Source organism: Mustela erminea, chromosome 2, assembly GCF_009829155.1.
Source record: "Mustela erminea isolate mMusErm1 chromosome 2, mMusErm1.Pri, whole genome shotgun sequence".
NCBI lineage: Eukaryota > Metazoa > Chordata > Mammalia > Carnivora > Mustelidae > Mustela > Mustela erminea.
The window spans coordinates 155,158,278-155,180,956 of NC_045615.1; the positions used below are offsets into that span (position 1 = coordinate 155,158,278).

Sequence of the window (22,679 nt, forward strand, 5' to 3'; positions counted from 1 at the left end):
CCCAACATAGTCCATAGCTGGCTTTCTGCTTCTTCTGTGTACTGCTTAAGAGAGCTAAGCGTAGCAGAACCCAGCCCTTCGAAAGGGAAAGGAGCTCCTAGCCAAAAGGGCCATCTTTGATCTTGCTACTGGTTAGGACCCAAGGTTCCTGGCACTGGGCAGTGGTCAAGAAGAGAGCATGATGATGGCCTTCAGCATATCCACTTGCCAAGTACTTGCATTCCTCAGTTCCGTTCCTACCGAACATCTGACTGCAATAGTCCACCCTACAGAGCTGTGCAGGTACTCAGCCCCTGCCTGGTCTCTTCATCCAGCGGTACCAGAACACTGACTGCTCACCCTGAGGAAGCTTCACCACTGCTGAGTCCACCCTGATTTGCTTAGAAGCAGGCTGCCTTGGGTATGCGACCTTCACGAGGACATGGACTGTGTCTGTGTTGTTCACTGTGGTAGCCCTAGCACCAGAGTATAAGGCACTGGGTAAATTCTTGTGCAGTGATCAGATGACACACCATGTGCATGTACTTACGGGGACACAGATATCTGTGCTCTAGTGGGGCTCCAAGGCCATTGTCAGGACCACTGGATCCCACTGTGGAGATGCCAGTAGTCCCGTGCTCCCCTGCTGACTCTGAAATGACCACTCTGCACCCACTGCATTGGAGAGGTTTGGGTTTAATGCTGCAGCCCATAAACGCCGGCCCTTGTCTTGACCAGCGGCAGATATTTTGGAAGCTTCAAGTTTGTCAGCTGGTGGCAGCTACACTGAAGAGATGGTGGACAAGAGATGCCCCACATAGAAGAGACATTAAGCACTAGCCTACAGTGAAAAATATTTTCTTTGACAAAGGTGGTGACGTCATCACATTTCTCTCTTCCATCATCTCTGAGGTCTTGAGTCCACTCAGTCACCTAGAACCTGCAACCCCTCTCCTGCTAGATTCGCTATCTTTTCAGATTACTTTATGGAATTATCTTGCCTTGTACACACAGTGTTATTTCCCAAATAATAAACAGAATTCTTTATTTTTGCGTAGATTTTTACAGTGTGCCATGAGATTTCATCCTTATGTACATATCCTTGTGCTGCATACAGGAAGAGTGTTTGTACAGTATTTCAGAAATATATTATCTATGATTCCCTTCCCCTGCCTACACACACACAAACACACACACACTCTGATCTGTCCTGTGTAGATTATGTCTGTTCAGATGAGAAAGTGATGCAAAATCAATTTGAAAAATAATCTCTCTGCAGTGGAGACACCTCCTTTAATTTGCTGGTGATGCATTACTATAAACCTTTCGCCGATACAGAATACTTTGCTCATTTCCAACACAGGCAAATATATTGACCTGGTGCTAAATAGTCCCTGGTTTCTTTTTTATTTTTTTCAGGCAAGAAAACTGATCAGTGACTTTGCCATTATCCTGTCCATTCTCATCTTTTGTGTAATAGATGCCCTGGTAGGTGTGGATACTCCAAAACTAATTGTGCCAAACGAATTCAAGGTAGGTGAACTTCTGCTTTGGGTCATTCCTGGGATGCTATGGCTTTCTTTCCCTGTTATATTTTGTTGTATGTTTTTGAGTTAGTTTTGTATGATTATCTGTTTCTTTTATTTCAGAAGTGGTCTTTTGCTAGGCATGTGTATACACTTTGTCTATTTCTTCACTAAAATCAAATGCCTGATTTGGATCAAGTGCAAGGTTCACATTATACTGATTTTTATTGAAAAATACAAACTCTGCTTTATATTTTTAGAGTATTTAAGATAAGCTGAAGTATTTCCATACAACTTATCACCTTGAACCATATAGTAATTCTAGGATGTAATGTTACTATCATCATCTTGATTTGATGAAGTTGATGTTGGAACTCATAAAGATTAAGGGAAATGCACAAGATTATATTACTTATTCACTGCTCTTTTCCTGCTACCAAACTACCTGCCATATACACACATTTGTATGTAAAGTGCATTTTAATTATTACAAAGAAGATACAGGAATTATTCATTTTATAGATCTGTTGGTATATGCAGGCCTAATGGGTAAAATTCACGTTTCGGTCATTCTTACATGCCCCTCTGTAATTTTTCATTATGTCTTCCACTTGTTTTGTAGAACACTCCTCGCCTCTCTCTCTCCATCATTGAGACTATACACTTGCTAAGAAAAATTAAACTAACTGCAGTTTTAGCTTAATAATTACTTAATGAGGAAGGGGTATCTATGGTATAGCAAACTGTTTGTTGCACTGTCTCTGCCATGTCATACTCATTAGCAAAGATAAGTTTTCAATCATTCAATGATTAGTTCACTTAAGTTAATATTTATTGAATGTTTGCTTTGAGCTAGGCTCTTTATAGGGGGTTTGAAATGCACTGATGAACAAGAGAAAGTTCCTTCCCTTCCCAGTTCTCAACCTGATAAAGGTAGTAAGATGTGGATAGATTCAGTGATGTAGTTACGAGCAAAGGGGGATGGAAGACAGAAATACCTTCAGAGAAGTGACTTTCTTGATAGTAAATGTGGAGAAAATAATTCATAAGATTCTGTTTTGGTTTATTTGCATTATTTAGCATTAGGAAAAGGAAAGGAAAAAAAAATTTTTCCCCATGTAGTACAGATGTATGATCTGACAGAGGATAGATGGAGAACTGGAAAAATAATTGTATTTTTCATTTTTGGTAATATTTCTGAGGATTTAACCAGTTATTCTGGCTCATTTTTTCATATGTATAAGAAAGACAAGAGTATTTAAACAAATTCAATTATAACATATACAAATATTTGTAGATGTTTCTATCTTATATTCTGTGAAACAGTTACAATCTGACAGTAGTAGAAACAACTTCAGTATAATTGTCAAAATTCATGGACAAAATGCAATGTCATTTTGTCATTTTTTTGCCTGTGTCTCTACTATTTGAGCATTTCTTACAGTGCCTCTTAAATCACTGTCTTGCATCTTGAGTCCTTGTCTTAGATCATCCTAAATGCACAAAATAGCATTTACCTATTTCCCTTCAGCCTATATTCTTACTCTCCTTCATTTAAAATACTGCCTTAAAATGACCACCTTCAGGAAGTTTTTGGTGACTAATCTTTGTTTAACCTATATATAAGACTGCTTCTGTTTTTGAATATGTTGTCTCTTCAGAAATAAAATTGTGTCTTTCCCATTGATTTTTCACCAAGTAGTATGTTTTAATATTACTTGGAAAATGTTCTCTCTCTTCTTCAAGCCAACAAGTCCAAACCGAGGTTGGTTTGTTCCACCATTCGGAGGAAACCCCTGGTGGGTGTACCTTGCAGCTGCTATTCCTGCTTTGTTGGTCACCATTCTGATTTTCATGGACCAGCAAATCACAGCTGTGATTGTGAACAGGAAAGAACACAAACTCAAGGTAAATGTTCGTAACAGTGCTCATTATTGCCTTCTACTTTCTTTATAGTACTTGAAAATACAAATTTATTCAAAACCAAGACAATTTTTGTGAGAGTTAGATTATAGCTAATATTTCTGACTTGGCAGAGTCACAGATTACTTTGTGTTGACACATGTCCTTGATGTAATACTTTAGGAAGACCTCATTTAAAACTGAAAAAGTTGAAATCATATTTCCTTCACCACCAAAGAGGACAATATAAACTGTTTACTACTCAGCCACTGTCATCCTACATCTGATTTTAATGTGGTAACTGTCCTTAATGAAGACAATGACAAATACTTTTTCTGAGACTGTTCAGATAAAAGCATGTTTGTTTTTAATGTGTTGACTTGGTGAGTTACAGTAATAGATTTTCTGTTGTTGAGCCAACATTATAACCTGGTAGAATATAGTTTTTTTAATACATGGTTTTTATGTCTTTATGTATAATTTTTACATAGTTATGTAATATATAATATACAGTGCTTTATATATGTATATATTAGGGATTTTTGCATCTATGTTTACAAGTAACATTGGCCCATGGATTTTCTTTCTTATAGTGTCCCTGTCTGATTTTGGTGTCAGGAATATATTATCCTTATAAAATGAACGGGGGAGTGTTTCTCCTCCTATTCTACTTCTATTCCATTCTCTGAAGTAGAGCACAATATTCTCTTTATTATATGTAACATGCCAATTATCTTTTCTGTGAATGATCAAACATGCTTATAAAACTATTGGGGCTGAGTAGTTTTTGGGTGGAACTTTTAAAAACTGATGATCAAAATGTTCTGATGAGGAATAACACGGAGGACATTAGGAGAAGGAAAGGAAAAGTGAACTGGGGAGATTGGAGGGGGAGATGAACCATGAGAGACTGTGGACTCTGAGAAACAAACTGAGGGTTTTGGAGGGGAGGAGGGAAAGGGGTTTGGTGAGCTCGGTGGTGGGTATTAAGGAGGGCACGTATTGCATGGAGCACTGGGTGTGATGCATAAGCAATGACTCTTGGAACACTGAAAAAGAATAAAAATAATGTTCTGATGATTATAAAACATTCATAATTACTATTTTTTATTTTAGAAACTTTTCTATATTTTGTTCCAGTTCCCAATATTTTCAAATTTATTGATACATTGTTTATGGTATTCTCTTTTGTTATTTTTCTAATCCGAACCTGTTACTTTTCACTTTAAATCCTAATGTTATTGATTTGTGCTTATCATTTTCCTTGATCTATCTAGCCTGTCGTCTGTCAGTTTTATTAGTCTTTTTTCAAGGAAAGTTTTTTAGTACATTCGATTTTTTGTACTGTCTCATTGTTTTCTGTTACTATTTCTTTATTTGTTTTGAAACCATTTTAAGTACTTCCACATTTGTATCTAGTTTATCTCTTCAGTGATTTGGACTTTTTATGTCACTCTCTTTGTTTCTAGTAATGCTTTTTGTCTTAAAGCTTATTTTACTTTGTTCTAATAAAGCTAGGGTAACTTAATTTTCACTCCTCTGATATGTATTTTTCTGTTCTTTTACTTTCAGTATGCATTGTGTCCCATGTCTCCTTGGACATAACACATAGGATCCATTTTTGTTGTCTTTTCTCTTGACTAAAACATCTAATCTGTTTAAATGGATAGTGACAACGAAAAGATTTGGATTCATTTTTACCACATTATTTTTGCTTTCTACCTGCCTAACTTTCTCTGTATTCTTTCTCTTTTATTCTCCTTTCTTGCCCTCTTTTAGGTTGATATAGTTTTATTCTTTTTTTATTGTCTTCAATCTAACTTGTTTTCTGTTAGTTTGGAAGTTAAACATTTTATCTTTTCTCTTAGTGATTATGTTGTATATTTTAATATGCATTTTTAAGTTCTGAAGCTAGTCAGCATGTTTATCTTTCTGCTGAAATACACTAATGGCTAAAGAATGCTTTAATGTTGATATTCCTTCCTGAGCCATATGTTGTTATTACCCAGATTTGATTGCTATCCGGATTTAAAAATACAGTTAGACATGGTCAGTGTTTTTAGAATTATCTACAGGTTTACCATTTTCTTTGCTCATTGCCGCTCGTTCTCTCTTTCTCTCTCTTTTATTTATTTATTTATTTATTGCATTTCAGACCTTCCATTTTCAAATATTTTTCTTTAGACTGAATTATTTCCCTTAAATAGTTCTTACTAGACTTGTGAAATTTTTTCTGTAGGGATCTTTGTTTGGGTGGTAAACTCTTCATTTCTGTTTGTCTGAAAATGCTTTTGTTTCACCCTCATTCTTGAAAGACAGTTTCTCTGGATATATAACTATAGGTTGAAAGCTCTTTTTTTCAGCATGTAGAAGATATTTTCCATTATTTCTGACTTTCATAAAAATTAACTATCAGTATAATTTTCATTCCTTTGTAAGTAATTATTCTTGTCTTTTGGATGCTTTTTATCATTCTTCTCTTGTGTCTTTATTCTGGAGTTTCACTATAACTTGTATTAGCATAGATTTCTTTTTATTATGTGTTGGATAATTGGGTTTCCAGTCTTATATTAATTATTAGATTATTGAATCTTCTTGCCTTTTATCAGTTGTGGAATATTGTAAGTCTGACTCTTTCAAGCTCTAATACATTCTTCTGGAATTCTGAGTAGAAATTTTATTGTATACCCGCATCTTGTGCTCTACTTCTGTTAATCTGTTTTTGGTTTTGGGGTTTTAATTTTTGTTTTTGTTTTACATTTCCTGCCTTTTGGTCTCTGTGTTATATTTTGGGTAATTTCTTCAGATCTTTCTCTTTATTAAACTCTTTATTCTGTTGGTTCTATTCTGTCATAAACCAGCCACTGAATTTTTCCTTTCAAGAATTATACTTTTTTATATTTACAACTTCTATTTTGTTCTTTTCCAAATCTCCCTGTTCAGTTTTGATACTCCTGAATTCTTTCTTCTTTTTCTTTTGCTTTCTTTTTTTTTTAAAGACTTATTTATGTATTTGAAGGAGAAAGAGACAGAGAGAGTGAGCAGGGGGAGAGGGAGACAAGCAGACTCCCTGCTAAATGGGGAGACTGACATGGGGCTTGATCCCAGGACCCTGAGGTCATGACCTGAGCTGAAATCAAGAGTCAGGCACTGAACTGACTGAGCCATCCAGGCGCCCCTTTATTATTTTTCCATATACTTTTTTATCTATTGTTTTAAACACTTGCTGTCTTTGCTGGTTTGATTTTGAACTTTGTTTTCCTGGCTGACTCTTATTTCTGGTGTCTGTCTTCCTCATGTCTTTTTTTTTTTTAAGAGAAAAAGTTATGTGCTAATTTTCTTATGCCAATGCTTCAAAGCCTTCCAGAGAAGATTTTATTTGCTTCTGGGATGTATAAGAGAGTCCCAGCAGCCCAGGAACACTTTACTTTTATTTATCCCTGTAAAAATATTTTATTATGGAAAATTTTAAACATATATAAAAGTAGACAGATGGCATAGCTCCAGACACTTATCACCCAACTCCCCAACTCTAACAATTATTGACTTCTGTCTAGTCTTGTGTCCTTTATATGCCCAGCATATTATCTGCTTCTTATAGCTCTGAAGTAAGTGTAGACAGTATTTCATATTATTCATAAACTTTTGAGTTTGTCCTTCTAAAGATAAGATCTGGGTTTTAAAATTTTTTTATTTTAGAGAGAGAATGCATGCAAGAGAGTATGGGGGGAGGGGTTGGAGAGGGGGAGAGAGAGAATCCTCAGACAGACTCCCAGGTGAGCTGAGTGAAGAGGCCAACAAGGGACTGGATCTCAGGACCCTGTGATCATGACCTAAGCTGAATTCAAGCGTCATCTGCTCAACAAACGGAGACACCCGGGTGCCCTAAGATCTGTTTTTAAAAGCATGACCACAGCACCACTATCAGTCTAAAAGATATTAATAAAATTCTTTAATATCATCAACTCTCCAGTCAATATTTAAATTTACTAATGTGTCATAAATATAATAAACTTTAAAGTATAGCTTATTTGGTAAAATCAGGATCCAGTTATATTTCAAATATTATTATCTTAAATCTTTTATAAACTTTCAGTCTGTAGGTTTTCTCCTCCCCACCCTCCCAGCCCCCAGTCATTCTGTTTGGTTTCCCTAGTAATTTATTTGTTGAAGGCAACCAGGTTGTTTTTCAGTTTATCTTTAGCGATATAATAGGCCACCTGAAAACTTAGTGAAACAACAATTTATTACCATCTCATGTTTCTTTGGGTCGACAGGGTTCAGGGGGCTACTTCTTGCCGACATCTCTCCTGTGGTTGCAGCCAGTGTCACCTGAAGGGTTCACTGAGCTAATTGTCCAGGATGGCTTCTTTACTCACACCCATGTCTCGCATACCTCGTACCTTGATGTTGCTTGGTGTGTCTGTTTGTCTGACTTCTCTTTCACCACGTGGCATCTCCTCCTTCAGCCTTTTAGTGTGGGTTGGGCTTCTTGTAGCATGGCGATCTTGACCTGTTTGTACTTGGCACATGGAAACTGACTACCCAGAGTTAAGAGTGAAACATGCAAGGCCGCTTCATGGTTACACCTGCAACTGGCAAAACTTTATTCTTTATTTTGTTGTTGATGATTGGTCAAAATAGTTCCAATCAACTGTTGGAAGGGAAGGGCTCCATTGTTTGATGGAGTAGTGGCAATTTTATACTTGTAGAAAAATATGCAGAATAGGAGATGTCTTTCCAGTCGTTTTTGGAAAATCTGTCAAATTTGGGGACAGCTGGATTGGCTTAGTCAGTTAAATATCCAACTCTTGATTTTGGCTCAGGTCATGATCTCTGGGTCCTAGGATCCAGCCCTGTGTCTGGTTCTGTGCAGAGCTGGGAGTCTGCTTGAGGATTCTCTTTCTCCCTCTCCTACTGCCCCACCTCCACCTCACACACATTCTCTCTCTAAACAAGACAAAACAAAACAAAACAAAACAAAAAAACAAAAACACTACCACATTTGCAACATAGAATTTGCATAGTCTAGCTTGTTTCCCTGTGGTGTCATTTAGCGTGCTCTTTGTCTTCTGTATTTTCTTTAAATTAGTCATTGAATCCAGAAGCTTGATGAAGCATAGTTTGTCATTTCATATCTATATCTCTTTATTTTTGAGGGTACGGTGGCAAGACATTCATAGAAGGTCAGGATCATTTTACATTACACTTTTGACGTCAGGTTTTCTAGACCATAGAAATAATGTGAATTCCAGCTTCAAATTTAATGGTATGTTTATAGTTAGAAATATCTTTCAAGATTCTTTTTTTCTTATGGCTTTATATCTATAGATAAGGCCTAGAGAGGCATGTACCCCCCACTGACTTTGTAGGGTGTCTTATTTCCTAGTTAGCCAGCTGAATATGCTGTGTTCAAAGTATCCTGATTCCATTTCAAGGGATGTCTTTCCTTTATACTCTTAACCCCGTATCCCTAGAGTTGGTCTGCTGTCCCTAGAGTTCAGATGGTCATTCTAAATCCAGGTGCTAAGGTCTCTCAGGGTGGGCCTACGCCCCAGGGCTTACTGATCCTATAGATTCACTCTTTCTTGTTGCCATTGTTTTTTGTCTCCTGTTGCTTCTTTTACTTTCTGGTAGATAAGCCATGATTTCTAAAAGATATTTTCTGTATTTTGTTGAGCATTTTTAGATGCTCTGTACTGGGAGGGGTTTCAGCATTGATTTAGTTTTAAAGGCTGGAAATGGATGATTACTAATGTATTTTATTCTGAAAAGAGTTAGGAAGCACATTTTTAATTTTGTTATATAGTTGACCAGATTTGTTATGTGTCTTTGAGGTGAATACCTATTTACTTTTGCTTGTTAGGTTCTTATTAATAAAATTCAGAATTTCAAGTTTAACACATGCAGAATTGGTAAGATATAGAATTTTTAAAAAGATTTTATTTTTAAATAATCTCTACATCCAGTGTCGGGGCTCCAGCTCACAACCCCTGGATCAGGTGTTGCATATTCCACTGACTGAACCAGCCAGGCATTGCTGATAAAATAGGAATTTTTAAAAATTCTCCTATTCCTTATAGAAAACACTGGGAAATCAAGACGTATTAAGGTTTGCCTCTTAAAATAGGAATTGAGTATATAAAAAAAAATAAGTTTTCATCACTTTCAGAAATTGCTTCTTTGAGATCATTTCTTCGAATGACAGCAGTTACAGATGAAGTGCCAGTGTTTTGACACAAATCTCACGATACCAGTGGATGAAAGACTTTTCACTCTGGATATGGTCTTATTCACATTTTGTTGGGAAAGATGGCTGTGGACTGTGAACATCAGAGATCCTGTCTAAATTTAAAGGGCCCTGGCTGCTATGAAATTGATTTAAAAGAGAAGCCTGAAACAGCGAGAGAGAAGGAAGCTTTGTAATATTAAAAGCAGCATGTTTTGAGGTGGTATTTGCTTTGGCTCTGTGTCATGTGGCCCTGGCTGGCTGACTGCCCTGCTGGGATAGGATCCACCTTTCCACTCTGCTGAATAGCTCCGTATTGATGTAGGAGCGCCAAGCCATTTGGCTTTTCTTGGCCATCATTTTGGTTACTGACATCCCTCCTTCTCCCTGCAGAGCACTCAAAAGCAAACGGAGTTCAGCAAGGGCATGACTTCTCCAAGGTTATTGCCTGAGTCACTGCAGAGGTAGAAAAAAAAAAAGCCCAAGCTTTACACTGCAAAGCAAGGGATACTTCTCACCAGGAAAATGATTTTAAGTATGTGGGAGGGAGAAGTAGGCTAGGGTAAGTATCTAGACATAGAGATAAGTTGGTGTATCAGTAAGTTTTCTGATCCCCTCTGTAGTAAAACTCTTCATTTGAGGTCACTTTCTTGGGTCACTCCAAAATTTGCCCTGTTTTATTTTTCCTTTCTATTCCTGTTATCATAATCTTAAATCCAGTCCTTTTATTTCATGTCTAGACTATCCTAACTGTTTAGTCATGAGTTAATAATCAGGTTCCCTTGCTTCATTTCAAAAGCAGCAATTTAAGTGTTGTTCTTATATGTCAGTCTTATATTTCTAAACCTTCACCCGCAGCCCTCTAAACATTTGCCCCTTGAAGAAAGTTCATTTGATTAGCCTGGGAATTAAATCTCTTTGTGATATGTTTTTAACCTAAATTCAGCACGATGCCCTCCACATACTATCCCATGCTCAGATCAAAGAGGTTATTGGTTTCTCCTCAACTCTGGCAGCATCTCCTGCCAGTTATTCCAACTCTCCTGTCCACCCTCGATGGTTACCACTTACCAAAATCCTTCCCATCTTTTAAGAACCTCCAGATATAAACTTGTCAGTGTAGCCTTCACCCCTGATGTGATTTCTGTGTTTTTATTTTCGCTCTTGCTACGATGCATTACTCTGTAGCACTGGTCACATGATACCTTGCATAGAGGTTAGATTGTATAATGACTTTATCTCCTTTTCTGGGCCAGACATTTTCAAGGAAAGGATATGTTTTAGTCCTTTCTCCAGCTCTGTTTTGTGACCCATCACGACGATTTCCATGTAGTAGGCTCAGTAAGTACATAGTGAACAATTTGGTTATCTTGGGCCACATGGTTCTCAGAGCTGTTGTGCTGTGTGAGATGGGTGATAGCTGAAAAGCTTGCCACCCCATCGCCAGTTCTCACAGTGAGAGCTCATATTATTCAGAGCCCTGTTTAGATGTCATCACAGTGGGAAGTTTTTGCGGGTTTACTCTAGACATTGTTAAACAGTTTATCCTCTGTACTTTGGGTGTCTCTTTCAAACCTCTTTGAATCTCTGTTTAGAGTGCTTTAAAATTTGTGTACAAATCTGAGTCCTCTCATCTGATTGTGAGCTCCTTGTGGGGAGGAACTACGTCATGGTTCTTGGTGTCCCCATAAACCAGCTTATTGTCTGGACCATCGGGGGCTTCTAGCATGAGTGTTTATTCTGTGTCTCTGCATGTGTGTGTGCACTTCTAATGACCTTTGCTATCATCTATTTACCCGATGTAAACTTTAGACTGCTAGACTAGTCTTTTTCTCCCATAGATTTTGATTTCTGTGGATTTATTCCAACTGACTTTTGTTCTATACTAGTGAAGCATATACAGTATCAAAAGGAAGTAACATTTTACTTCCTGTCCTACTTAAAAAAAATCTAGATTCAGAAAGTAGACTATCCTTTGCATTTATATTCATGAAGATAGGACTTTATTAAACTTTAAAGGACATACATAACCTTTGGACATTTTTTTGAGTCCTTGCTATATATGGAACACTTGTATTAGATATTGAAGATAAAAATTGTTTTTCTAAGTTATGGTCTCAGCCCTGAAGGAGTTTAGTGGATTTTCCTTATTGACCACTTAACTCTACCACCAAGGTTGGGATTGACTTGGATTTCTTTGTGCCTTGTATATTGCACATATAATAAATTATTTGCTTCTACATCTGGCTTCAACTAATAACCTACCAACCCCTTAGGGGCACATGTTCTGTCTTATTATTTTATCTAACACAAGGCCTAACATAGTATAGGGTGTTCATTGGGTGTTTGTTAAGTAATGGTTTTCTAAGCAAAGGTATGAGCAAATGCAAAGGCCCCAGGTGGGAGGTATGTTGATATATGGAAGAACAAATAACAGACCAGTGTGACTGGAACACAGGGAAATTAGTGATGCATGATGAGGTCAAAGGGAGTGGGGCCAGATCATGTAGAACAAAAGTTCTCAGCTGCATTTCTTTGTTGGTTGTGGCTGTCCTGTGTATTATAGGCTATTTAGCAACATCTCTGGTCTCTACCCCATTGATGTCACTTTCACCCTTTCCCCTAAGTTGTGATAAACAAAAATGTTTCTAGACATTGACAAGTGTTCCCTTGGGGGGGGTGCAAAATAGTTCCAGAAAAAACACTGATATGGAACCTTTTAGATGACTTTACTGTGTTTTATATTAGGCGGAAGCAGGAAGCTGCTGGAGGGTTTTGAGCAAGGAAGTGCCATATAATAATTGAGATTTTAAAAAGATTACTCTGCAAGGAGAGTGGGCTGTCAGGGACAGGAGTGAAGCAGAGACTTCTATGGTGAGGACGGCCTTGAGGGTCAGGGGTTGCTTTTGAGGGCCCCTGTCATAGCATTGGGTGGGGAGCATCTCAGCATGGGCAGCCAGGCAGGTGCTTGTCATCACTGGTTCTGTCCTGTTTGACTTGTTCATCTCCTCCTGGTCTTCCCTGCTCCCTCAACATTCCAGCCTGGAGGGATGGCACCAATGCCGCATTTCATCACTCTCTCTAGCAGCATTCAGGGTGGAAGGAAGAAGTGCCAGAGTGGGGGGTGGGTGAGAGGGAGTGGTTAGAAGGCCCCTGAATAATCCAAGTAGGACATTAAGAAAATCTGCAAAAGGCAGTGTCAATGGGGAGGAAGGGTAAGGAACAACTCACATGCTATTTTTGAAAAATGTGGTTTTCTGTATTTCTTACAGTACTATTTCCAGTAAAGGTTCCTATATTTGAATACTGTTTTTATTCCATTCAAATCGAGTTATTCAGATACCCTTAGCTAAAGACACATTTTAGAGTTGGCTTGTTTTCATACGCATAAGTTTGTTTTGCAGGAACAACTTTTCTGACATAACCATTTGGGTTCCAGGTCTTTATGGCAATCACTGGAGCACTATGAATTTTTTAGCATTGCTTTTACCATTCTGGTCAACAAATATGTCTCCAGTGTTTATTGGAGGATGCTGTACTAGGTAGACATTATAAGCCTCAAGCATTGAAATTTGGCAAAATGAATTCATGGCCTTTCCTTCTTTGGACTCAGTCTCCTTAAAATCTCTCCATCTGTCCATGTCCTTCCTCCATACTATTACTTTAGTTAGAACTGGGTCAGCTCTGGCCTGGACTGTGGCAATTCTGTCATGTCCATCCTCTCTGTCTCCAGTCTTGACCACTTCCAGTATGTCCTCTACAAACCAAAAGAGCTGTCCTTCTAAATAGAAATCTGATCATATCACTTACCTACTTAAAAGCCTTTGATGGTTTCCCTTTGCTCTTAGGATAAAAATTCCAAAGTCTTTAGCAAAACATTCAAGTTCTGAACTTCTTTAGCCTTATTTCCTACCTCTGCCATCTCCTTCTGTGCACCAACTCTATTTTATTTTCTCAAAATGGCGGCTTATTTGCCTTTTTATTCCCTCCTGCTTCCTCATGTCCTGCCTTCAGTTATGGCTCACATTTTAGGACTCAGCTTAAATATCACCTCCTAGGAATACCATCTTTGACTTTGGGCTTCATAACTTTTCTGCATGACATCCCAAGCTCACCCCAAGTATAGAATACTGTGGTATTGCAAATGTCTCTTGATTTGTCTAGCTCTAGCACTACATTGTAAGCCACTTGAGGACAAAGACTGTGTATTATCTGTAATTGTACTTCTAGGATCTAGAATTTGTTCGATTTGTTCAATTTTGTTCAATTTGCCATTTTACAAATGAATCCATGTATCCAACAAATGTTATCTAGAGTGTTCACCCAGCACTGTGCCAGGTTCTGGGCTCTCAGTGAACAAAAGCACCATGGTCCCTGTCATCATAGAGCTTCTGGGCCATGAGGATGAGAAGTGTCATTCAAAGAATCATGCAAAATGTGACATTGCAAATGTGGCTAGTGCTGTGAAGGAGAAGTGGTGATGTTTTAAGAAGCTATAAGAGAGGGTTTAGTCTACTTCAGGAACTATAAGGAGTTCCCTGAGGTGATGGCACTTACACTGAGATTCAAGCATTAGTAGGAATTATCTAGATTAGCTGGATGGGAAGAGTATTCCTTTTGGGCACAGGAATCACTATGTATGTACAGGGTTTTCAAGAGGAAATAACCTGACAAGAATGAATGCCTCATAGAACAGTGTGGCAGCCATGAGAGAGGGAGAATTGAGGATGAAGAGGGAACCAACCGCACAGAAGCGCCTAGCTGGGCCTTCAATTCATGCTGATGATTTCCCCTTCCTCTTAAGTGTATCAAGAAGTCTCAACATGGTTGAGGGAAAGGAACACTTTTTGAAGAGAATGATGTCAGTGCACACAGTAATTATGTATCTACAATTATTTTCTCCCAGAGCATTTATTTATTTTGGTGGTTTTGCATAGTTTGCTTTGTATTCTACTTTCTAAAGTCCTCGTTGCACTCTCTTTGGTATTATATGGCCCCTTTTTGTTAGTCTCCAGGATATCTTGTTCAAACTTGTTTTTGTTGAAATAGAGCAAGAAAGCATGGATTTGGCTCATGGTAGCCTACACGATACTTTCTACAGCAACTATTCTTTTGACCCATTGATATAGACAGTGTGTATATCCTTAGGTTATTACAGTTTTCTTGGTGCCAAGATTTGGCAATCCTGTCCACTGATCTCCATGTTGGTACCTCTACTATAGTCTTGAGTGGTTTAGTCTAAATAGGGCTTAAAACTAAGTAATATTTCCAACTAGTGTTCGTCTTCTTCCCCCACCCCCAACCAGGTTGTTCATATTTCTACTGATGAACAAATCAAGTTTTAATTTTTTGTATGGCTGATTAAGTGTTTATAGTTGCCATTCAGAAGAATGTATACATGCTATTTGTGATTCATTTTTTTTTGGCAAATATTAATTGAGAATTGACTATGCTCCACAAGCTCTACTTAGGTATTCAGGATAGAGAGAAAAAGAGACATAGTCCAGGTCTTCCTGTTTCTTTTAGCTTATGCCAAGGACAGATAAATGCACACATAATTTCAAAATAGTGTGATGAGTGCTGTGGTAAAGGAAAGCTTAGAGTTACAGGGGCACATTGAAGAGGAAATCTAACCTTACTGGGCTTACCCATCTCACCTGGACTGAGGCAGCAAAGCTACCAGAAAAGATAAAGGCTGATTTAAGTCTTAAGGATGGGTAGGACTGATTCACGGTAAGAAGGAAGAGTAGAGGTTATTCCGGGGAAAGGGTGCTAGGTGGGCAAAGACACAAAGGCATTAGCATATAAGACATGCTTAAGGAATTGCATATGATTGAAGGTGGCCATGGTATAGGATTGGGGCAGGGGAAAGATGAAAGATGGGGCTGCAGACGTGAACAAAGGCCAGATCATGAATGGTCTAGAGTGAGGTCATAAGACACATCCACAGGCAGGACTGAACAAATCCTGTGGATTCCATCTTAAAGTATAGTCAGAATCCAAATACTTCTTGCCATCTTGACTGCTACTACTCTGGCTCTAGCCATCACAATTTCTTACATGAATTATGGTAGCAACCTCCTAACTGGTCTCGCTGTCCTTGACTTTCTTCAGGCTGTTCCCAACACAATAGCCGTAGTGTTTAGTACATAAATAAATAGGTCATGTCACTCCTCCCTTTAAAACACTCCAGTGGCTTCACATCATACTCCGCCTACAAACCCAAATTTTCATGGCTCTGCTTAGTATTTGGTACTATTTAAGATACCGTATAGTTTACAGTTTATTTACTTGTGTTGTTTATTGTCTCAGTAGAATGGAAACGTCTCAAATATAGGAATTTTTGTGTTTTAGTCACAGATATGACTTTAACATCCTTAACTGTGCCTGTTAATAAGTTGATAGTAGTATTTATTCAAGTATTTATTCCAGTTGGAATGGAAGGACTGAGATCCAGATATATCATGATACTCACCTGATTAGTTATTGTTGAACAAGTTTATTTCAGCTCATTCCCACCCTTTGCCTTCCTTTCCCCCTACCTTGTCCCACTCCCAATTCAGACCCTGTGGTTTCAGACCACTTGTATTGAAATGAACTGCTTTTGAATATAGATCAACCTTTGTTCATGGTCAAACCTGGACTAAGTCAATGTGTGCTCTTCTTTCTTGTGTCAGCTGCCCTTGCCTGTGACGAGTTCTCTGAGAACATGATGAGACCCGTGTTGGGGAGCCAGGGGTGAAAAATCTTGGCCTTTCAGTGAGAGGAGAGCAGTGTTCTGACTAACTGTAATTGGACCTGAATGATAACAGTCACCGGGTTTCTAGTGTAAATTATATTCTCGTTTTTTAAAGCCAGAGTCTCCATTCCCTCGGATTGGTCATACTCTGGCTCTTGGTCCTTCTGCTTCCATGCTGTGAAAATGGACTGCTCTGTTTTTTCAGGCTCCATAGGGTATAAGCATTTGATTTCTTCATAAATAGAGCAGAGAAATATAACCACAGAATAACATTGTGGACACATTTAACAATATTTATTTAGTGAGTAAAAGAGCAAGACCTTTTGTTACATAGGCTGCTCCTCCAGTCAATAAATGTTATTGTGACCAGTGGACAGTGTTTGAAATCAGCCCATTCTGATTAAGGGTGTATTAATTACCTTAATGATCATGTTTAATAGGTTATTAAACAATTATTTTCATATGCTATGAAAGGTGAGAAATCGTCTTAGGCATACCTTCTCAGGGTTGCTTTCAGATCTCTGGGCTGCATATACTGACTACTGTCTAGGTCAACAGCTTATTGCTAAACAGTCACACAGAGAAGGATTGCTGCCTGCTTCTAATTTGTTTATTGCGCTTATTGTTAACAACCACCAGCACCACCATTGCTACCGTCACCATTTTTTTGAGCTCCTACTATGCAACAACCACTATCTTTTAAGTTCCTATACGATGCTTTGCCTCTGTTACTTCACTGAATGATCGCAATAGCTCCTCAAGGTAGATCTTTATCTCCATTTTTCTGATTACAGAATTGGATAGAGAGAGGATAAGTAGCAATAAGCAAATGGTAAGTAAGCTGTGAACTTCAGTCAAGCTAGAGGAGGTGTCATGTGGCAGCTCTGTGTTTCATTGCTCAGGGGAATAATAGGAGGAAGATAAAGTCCCTTTCCTTGAAAAACTTACCTTGAAGTAGATATTCTTAGCAAGCCAAGTGAGTTGGGTTTTTTTTTTGGTCATCTTAATTCCCATCTGGAAATAGGACAAGATAGAAAGATGAGATTTTCTTTTTTCATATGATTTTGTTACCTCTTTCTGCAGAAGGGAGCTGGATACCACCTGGATCTCTTCTGGGTGGCCATCCTCATGGTGGTGTGCTCTTTCATGGCTCTTCCATGGTATGTGGCTGCGACTGTCATCTCCATCGCTCACATCGACAGTTTGAAGATGGAGACAGAGACTTCTGCCCCTGGAGAACAACCAAAGTTTCTAGGTGTGAGGTATGTTTAAGTCAGAGGAAACCGGCTCTATGGAACACATCATGCTGCATCTATATTGTCGTTCATAGGAAATGGGCAGAATGGGAGGAGAAAAGGCTGGTAGTGATTAACTTATTCCTTTAGTTACTGTTCCAGAAAGGACTACATTTTCATTAGAAAGAGAGTCTTCAAGTTCACTTCTTATGTTACATAAATTTCCTTCAGTTAATGAAGGCTAAATGATGCAACGTAAAAGCACAAATAGTCATTCATTTTCTTCACCGTGGAGCTCACTGCAGTGCTGTGGTACTTACTTGATCCCAAGCATCGTAAAGGCCAAACCATTTAGCCTTCAGCTCTGTTGAGACTCCCCAAAACTCTTGAGTCTGCTTATGATTTTGAAGATTCTATAAAGGGAAAGGAATTCCTATTTTCCAGTTATTCTTCTGTCCCCATAAGCACTGAGAAACCTTGACCTCTAGCTGTTAAATTTGGGCAGCCAGGAAGGGCTTGCATAAGACCTTCATACAGTGTTGAATACTTTTTGCAGCAAGCCCAGCTTCTAAGTGCTTGGGTGAATAGCTTGCAGGACAGAGCCATTGTTTCCCACGCCACAACAGTGGGTGATTCTTTCTTGGGGGCTGGGGGAGGGAGTGTTGGATGGGAATCCTATTTGTAAAAAAGTACTCTTGTTGTTTAGATTTGGAAATTAGACTGATGGGATTTATTGCACTCATGAAATTTCCCTGAGCTGTTTGTTAATTAGAATGCAGGACAATGTAATATCTGTCTCCTGTGAAAGAAGGTATAATTACACAACAGTACAAGTCATTTAAAAAATAAGGGCTTCAAAGAGGCCAGGAATTGATGGACCAAGGGCAAGTGACTTTTTTTTTTTTTTTTTTTTTTTAATTCTAAAAGGAGCAAAGGATTTAGCATAATCACTTTTCTCTTGAGGAATTCAAATCACGTTATACAATAGTTTTAAGAGAATTTTATAGTTATGTTGAGCTTCTATGCTCTCCTCGAGGTATTCACTTATATAAAATATCAAGACCTTTGCTGTTTTAGCCAAACATTAATTTGGCCAATGTACAGTCTTTTTTGAAGGTGAAAATACAAGGAGCCTGTTTCTGAAAACGAGAGATAACTTGGTAATCATTTGATTTGGTTTCAGGGAACAAAGAGTCACTGGAACCCTCGTGTTTATTCTGACTGGTCTGTCAGTCTTTATGGCTCCCATCTTGAAGGTAAGTATGTGAAGTACTTGTCTCTTCCTCCTTCTCGGTATGCAACAGATAACTGGGTATGTGGAGAGTAGAATTCCTTATCTGCAACGTTCTCCTCAGTTCTGGAACACACTGAAGCAGACAGGGGTCAAGTAGAACAAGTACTTTCAAAACTTTTGTTTTGATTTCCTCACTCCTTCACTCCTTCTATTATGAATTATTATTACTGTTGTTGTAGTTACTTGGTTGAGCCATATTAAATTACCAGTATTCAAGCTTTTGACCTATACAAATGATAATTCCATCGCTTAATCTAACTGCTCTCCCCTCCTCACGGCATTTCTTACTCTCCGTACATCCTTTCCTCCCACTGCTTTCCAACTACTTGTCCCTAAATCCTGCTTCCCTTCCCCCCATACGCAGGCACACACTAGACTTCTGGATAACATGAATGATCATTTTGTAACTTTTCTCCTAGTCTTAATTATTGCTGACTATGTTTCTCTTTTTTTTGAATCAGAAGGCCTAATCTCCACAGAGGGAAAGTTGAGTAAAATTAACTGGTCTTTGATGAGAAAACTTTAGAAATGAACTTTGGAAGAAGAGAAAAATGACATGCTAGATGATTTAGAAAATTAGGAGTCAAATATATATGTTTGATCATTGGGGTGACTATCTGACAAAATTGATGAATACGAACTGTATGCGAGAACCTATTACAAGGATGAGATAGGGTTAAAAGTGCAGGTTTAGCTGTCTTGAAGCTTCCATTTCTTTGTGACACAGGCATTTTATTCTTCTCTTCTATTACATAAACAATACTGGCTAATTATTGATAGTTTGTATTTGATGCTTTGTACCACAGTACAAAACCTGAAAATTACCTATAGACCTAGAAGCTATAAACAACTACTTAATATCCTTTCAAGTTTGCCTCTGAGAATTTTTATTTATTTTTAAACAGTTCTCATTTTTCAGATTTTTAAGATACTTATTTAACTACACAAGTGATGGAGCAGTACACTCTTGTAAAGAATTCAAACCATACAGAAGTATAGAGAGGGAAAGGCAAAAGACCTCTGTTTCTCTCAAGTTGGCACATTTATGAGTGGGTTGTCATTCAGATGAACTTGAGGAAAGTAGAACTATAATTTCGTAGCCTATAGCTAAGACTGGGTTTGCCCTTAGGGAATTTAGATAAACACATATGTTATGCAGAAAATACTTGGTAAACAGCTAAAAGATTTAAATATTCATCTCTTGTTCCTGGTTTCCACAATGTCAGTTAACTGGCTTAACTAATTTCTGCCTGGAATCATGAAGGAATATATATTTCATGCACACGTGGGAAAGTAAAATTTAAAATAACCTTGAAGAAGTTATCTCTGATCATGTACAAAGAACCTCAGGAGAGTATAGGTCTTAAGGTTTTGCAGGGACAGAGGGAAATCTGTGATTCCTTTTGCCAGTACAAAGCAAGTTGTGGGGCAGGTTTGAAGTTGTGAGTTTCACAGCATCAAGTCCACAACCTGAAGGCTTTATGTTCCTTTGTTGCCCCACAGACACCAGCACAGCAACTGGTGGAAATGTCTAGCCACATAGACCATAGAACCTCATCTGGACAGATGGACAGATCCATTTTTAGAAAGGTCATTGTAGGCAATTGTGACCTCACGTTGTCGGAGGATCTATAGGAATGAATTTGCTCCTGGGTTCCCCAAAGCTGGGCTCACATGATACAACTGCAGAGTTTTTTATGGGGTCTCTTAGTGATTAGCTCCTAGTAGGGGATTAATAGAAATATTTCCATCAATTCAAATAAGCTTATTAGCATATCAACCTCCACCGATTTTTTCTTTTGTTTTTATATTATGTCTTTTCATTAATACAGTATAAAATCCTAACTCAAAAAATTCAGTTGCTTAAGAGCCCCCTTTTTTTGTTGTTACAGCAAATTGGCTTTAATGTTAAGAGAATCTGTCAGCTGAGTAATCACGTATGATCCCAAAGGGACACAGAGAACAGATACTGTATAAACTGCTATTTTTAGGAAACGATGGAAGACTCATATTTTCTGCAACACCTCTTCCTAACTGTTTTCTAACCCTGCACCCAAATGTGGCTGCAGAAGAATTAAAGCTGAAAGCCCTTGTGTTCTTTATTGTACAATGATTCTTTTTGCCCTGATGTGCAAAGCACTTTAGTATCTGCAGGAACAGATTAGAATACAGAGAAAGGAGAAAGAGAGATGTAAGTGATCAATGAGCGTGAGTTTGCTTTTCCTTTTGACCTTCCTTAAGCTCACCCTTATTCAGCTGCTAATGTTCATAATTATGGCCATTTCAACTTTGGGAAATGCAAAGAATCATTGTAAGAATCAGTGAAAAAAGTAGTCCAGCAAACATTTTTATTGGGCAAGGCTTATACTCAAAATGTGGGAAATGAAATTATTTTGTTACTATGGCTTCCAATATATTGTGGGAAACATAGATTTTAAAACAACAATCAAGTATTCCAGCACTGACAGTTGTGATTCCAGACTTTGGCGAGTAGAACTGTTCTTTACTTTAGGCATCACATCAGCTAATTTTAGATCATGCGCCCTTCTTGCCATTGAAATTGGGTAGCTTATAAGCATTCACCAGAGAATTCTTGGTGGCTCATGTAAGAAGTCAATACAGGAAGAGGCAGATGTTGAGGGTACAGCTTAACTAAAACTTAAGTAAGGACTAAGTGGATTCAGGATTACCAATTAACCTCAGAATTCACACAGAAAGAGGTACCAGGGGTGACTTGGGAGGAGGGAACCTTTTTCCTCCACCATTTGACTGTGTGTTTTAAAGGGACAGGTGACAACTTTAGAGAATGGTTTTACTTAAGAGTCTGCCTTTGAAAGGCAGATCAAATGCATGGAATCAAGAGAAATATGTGCCTTTCACTTTTTAAAAGGACATGGCTCAACACCTCCCCTTCCCAGCTCCCTGCATCCCACTGTTTCCTTGCCTCAGAGGATGCGAGGAATTTCCTCCCTGCCCTAAGCAGGGTGGGCGGCTGTTCTCTGCGCCTCCTTATGCAGGCTTACTTTGAACAGGAAGTCTGTGACCTCTGTTTTGATCTCTTTGCCAGAGTCTCTCTTTTTACATGGAAAAAATGTAAGGAGTCATAATGTATTAGCTTTAAGTTCATGAGGATACCCCGTGACCTCAACCAGCTGCACTCACACATGCCTCAAATCCCACCCCGGATCCAGTACAGAGCTGTGGGGAAGTAGGGAAAACTGGCTTCCCAGGCTGGTTACAGTTTCAATCCGTGTCTCTGCAGCAGAAGTACTGCCTGTTGAGCTCGTGTTCTGGATGGGGATGCTGGGGCCCACCACAGAGCAGCAAAAAGATGAAAGACTGTTCCTAGAGCTTCCTTTTCCAATGCTTCTGGCAAGCTTAAAGAAATAAAGATCCAGTAAAGTTCACTGCCCCTTCTGTGGTCTTCACTTGAAGCAGTTCATCTTTAACATGAGGTGTAGCCGAAATTTATCTTTCGGATTTGTTTAGGGTTCTAAAATGTGGAGGCTAGTGTTTAATTTGTACCTGGCAGGCGTTCACTGAGCTTCTCCAGTGTGCCACACACCCTGCTCGGTATCAGGGAAACAAGGAGAGAGGGTAGAGAGGAGGAGGAGGGTGGCAATAGTGGCTCCCGTTCACTGGGAGCTTGGCGTTGGACCAGGAGCTCTGCACAGATTGTTTTTATTTAGTTCTCCAGTAAAACCTATGAAAAACGTATGTATAATTGCATCCATCCTACAGATTTAAAAATAAATAAATAAATAACTGGCCAAGT

At 38.5% G+C, this 22,679-nt stretch overlaps 1 protein-coding gene across 4 annotated transcripts in view; it reads left to right on the top strand.

Annotated features, from left to right (window-relative positions):
• The window catches only part of SLC4A4 (solute carrier family 4 member 4), a 345,711-nt gene that overhangs the window by 306,463 nt on the left and 16,569 nt on the right, over window positions 1-22,679 (top strand). For all 4 annotated transcript variants that reach the window (XM_032334538.1, XM_032334539.1, XM_032334536.1 and 1 more), the window contains exons 17-20: window positions 1,399-1,512; window positions 3,252-3,413; window positions 17,459-17,637; window positions 18,794-18,866. In XM_032334538.1, the coding sequence (XP_032190429.1) occupies window positions 1,399-1,512; window positions 3,252-3,413; window positions 17,459-17,637; window positions 18,794-18,866 (528 nt within the window). The remainder of the gene's footprint in view (window positions 1-1,398; window positions 1,513-3,251; window positions 3,414-17,458; window positions 17,638-18,793; window positions 18,867-22,679) is intronic.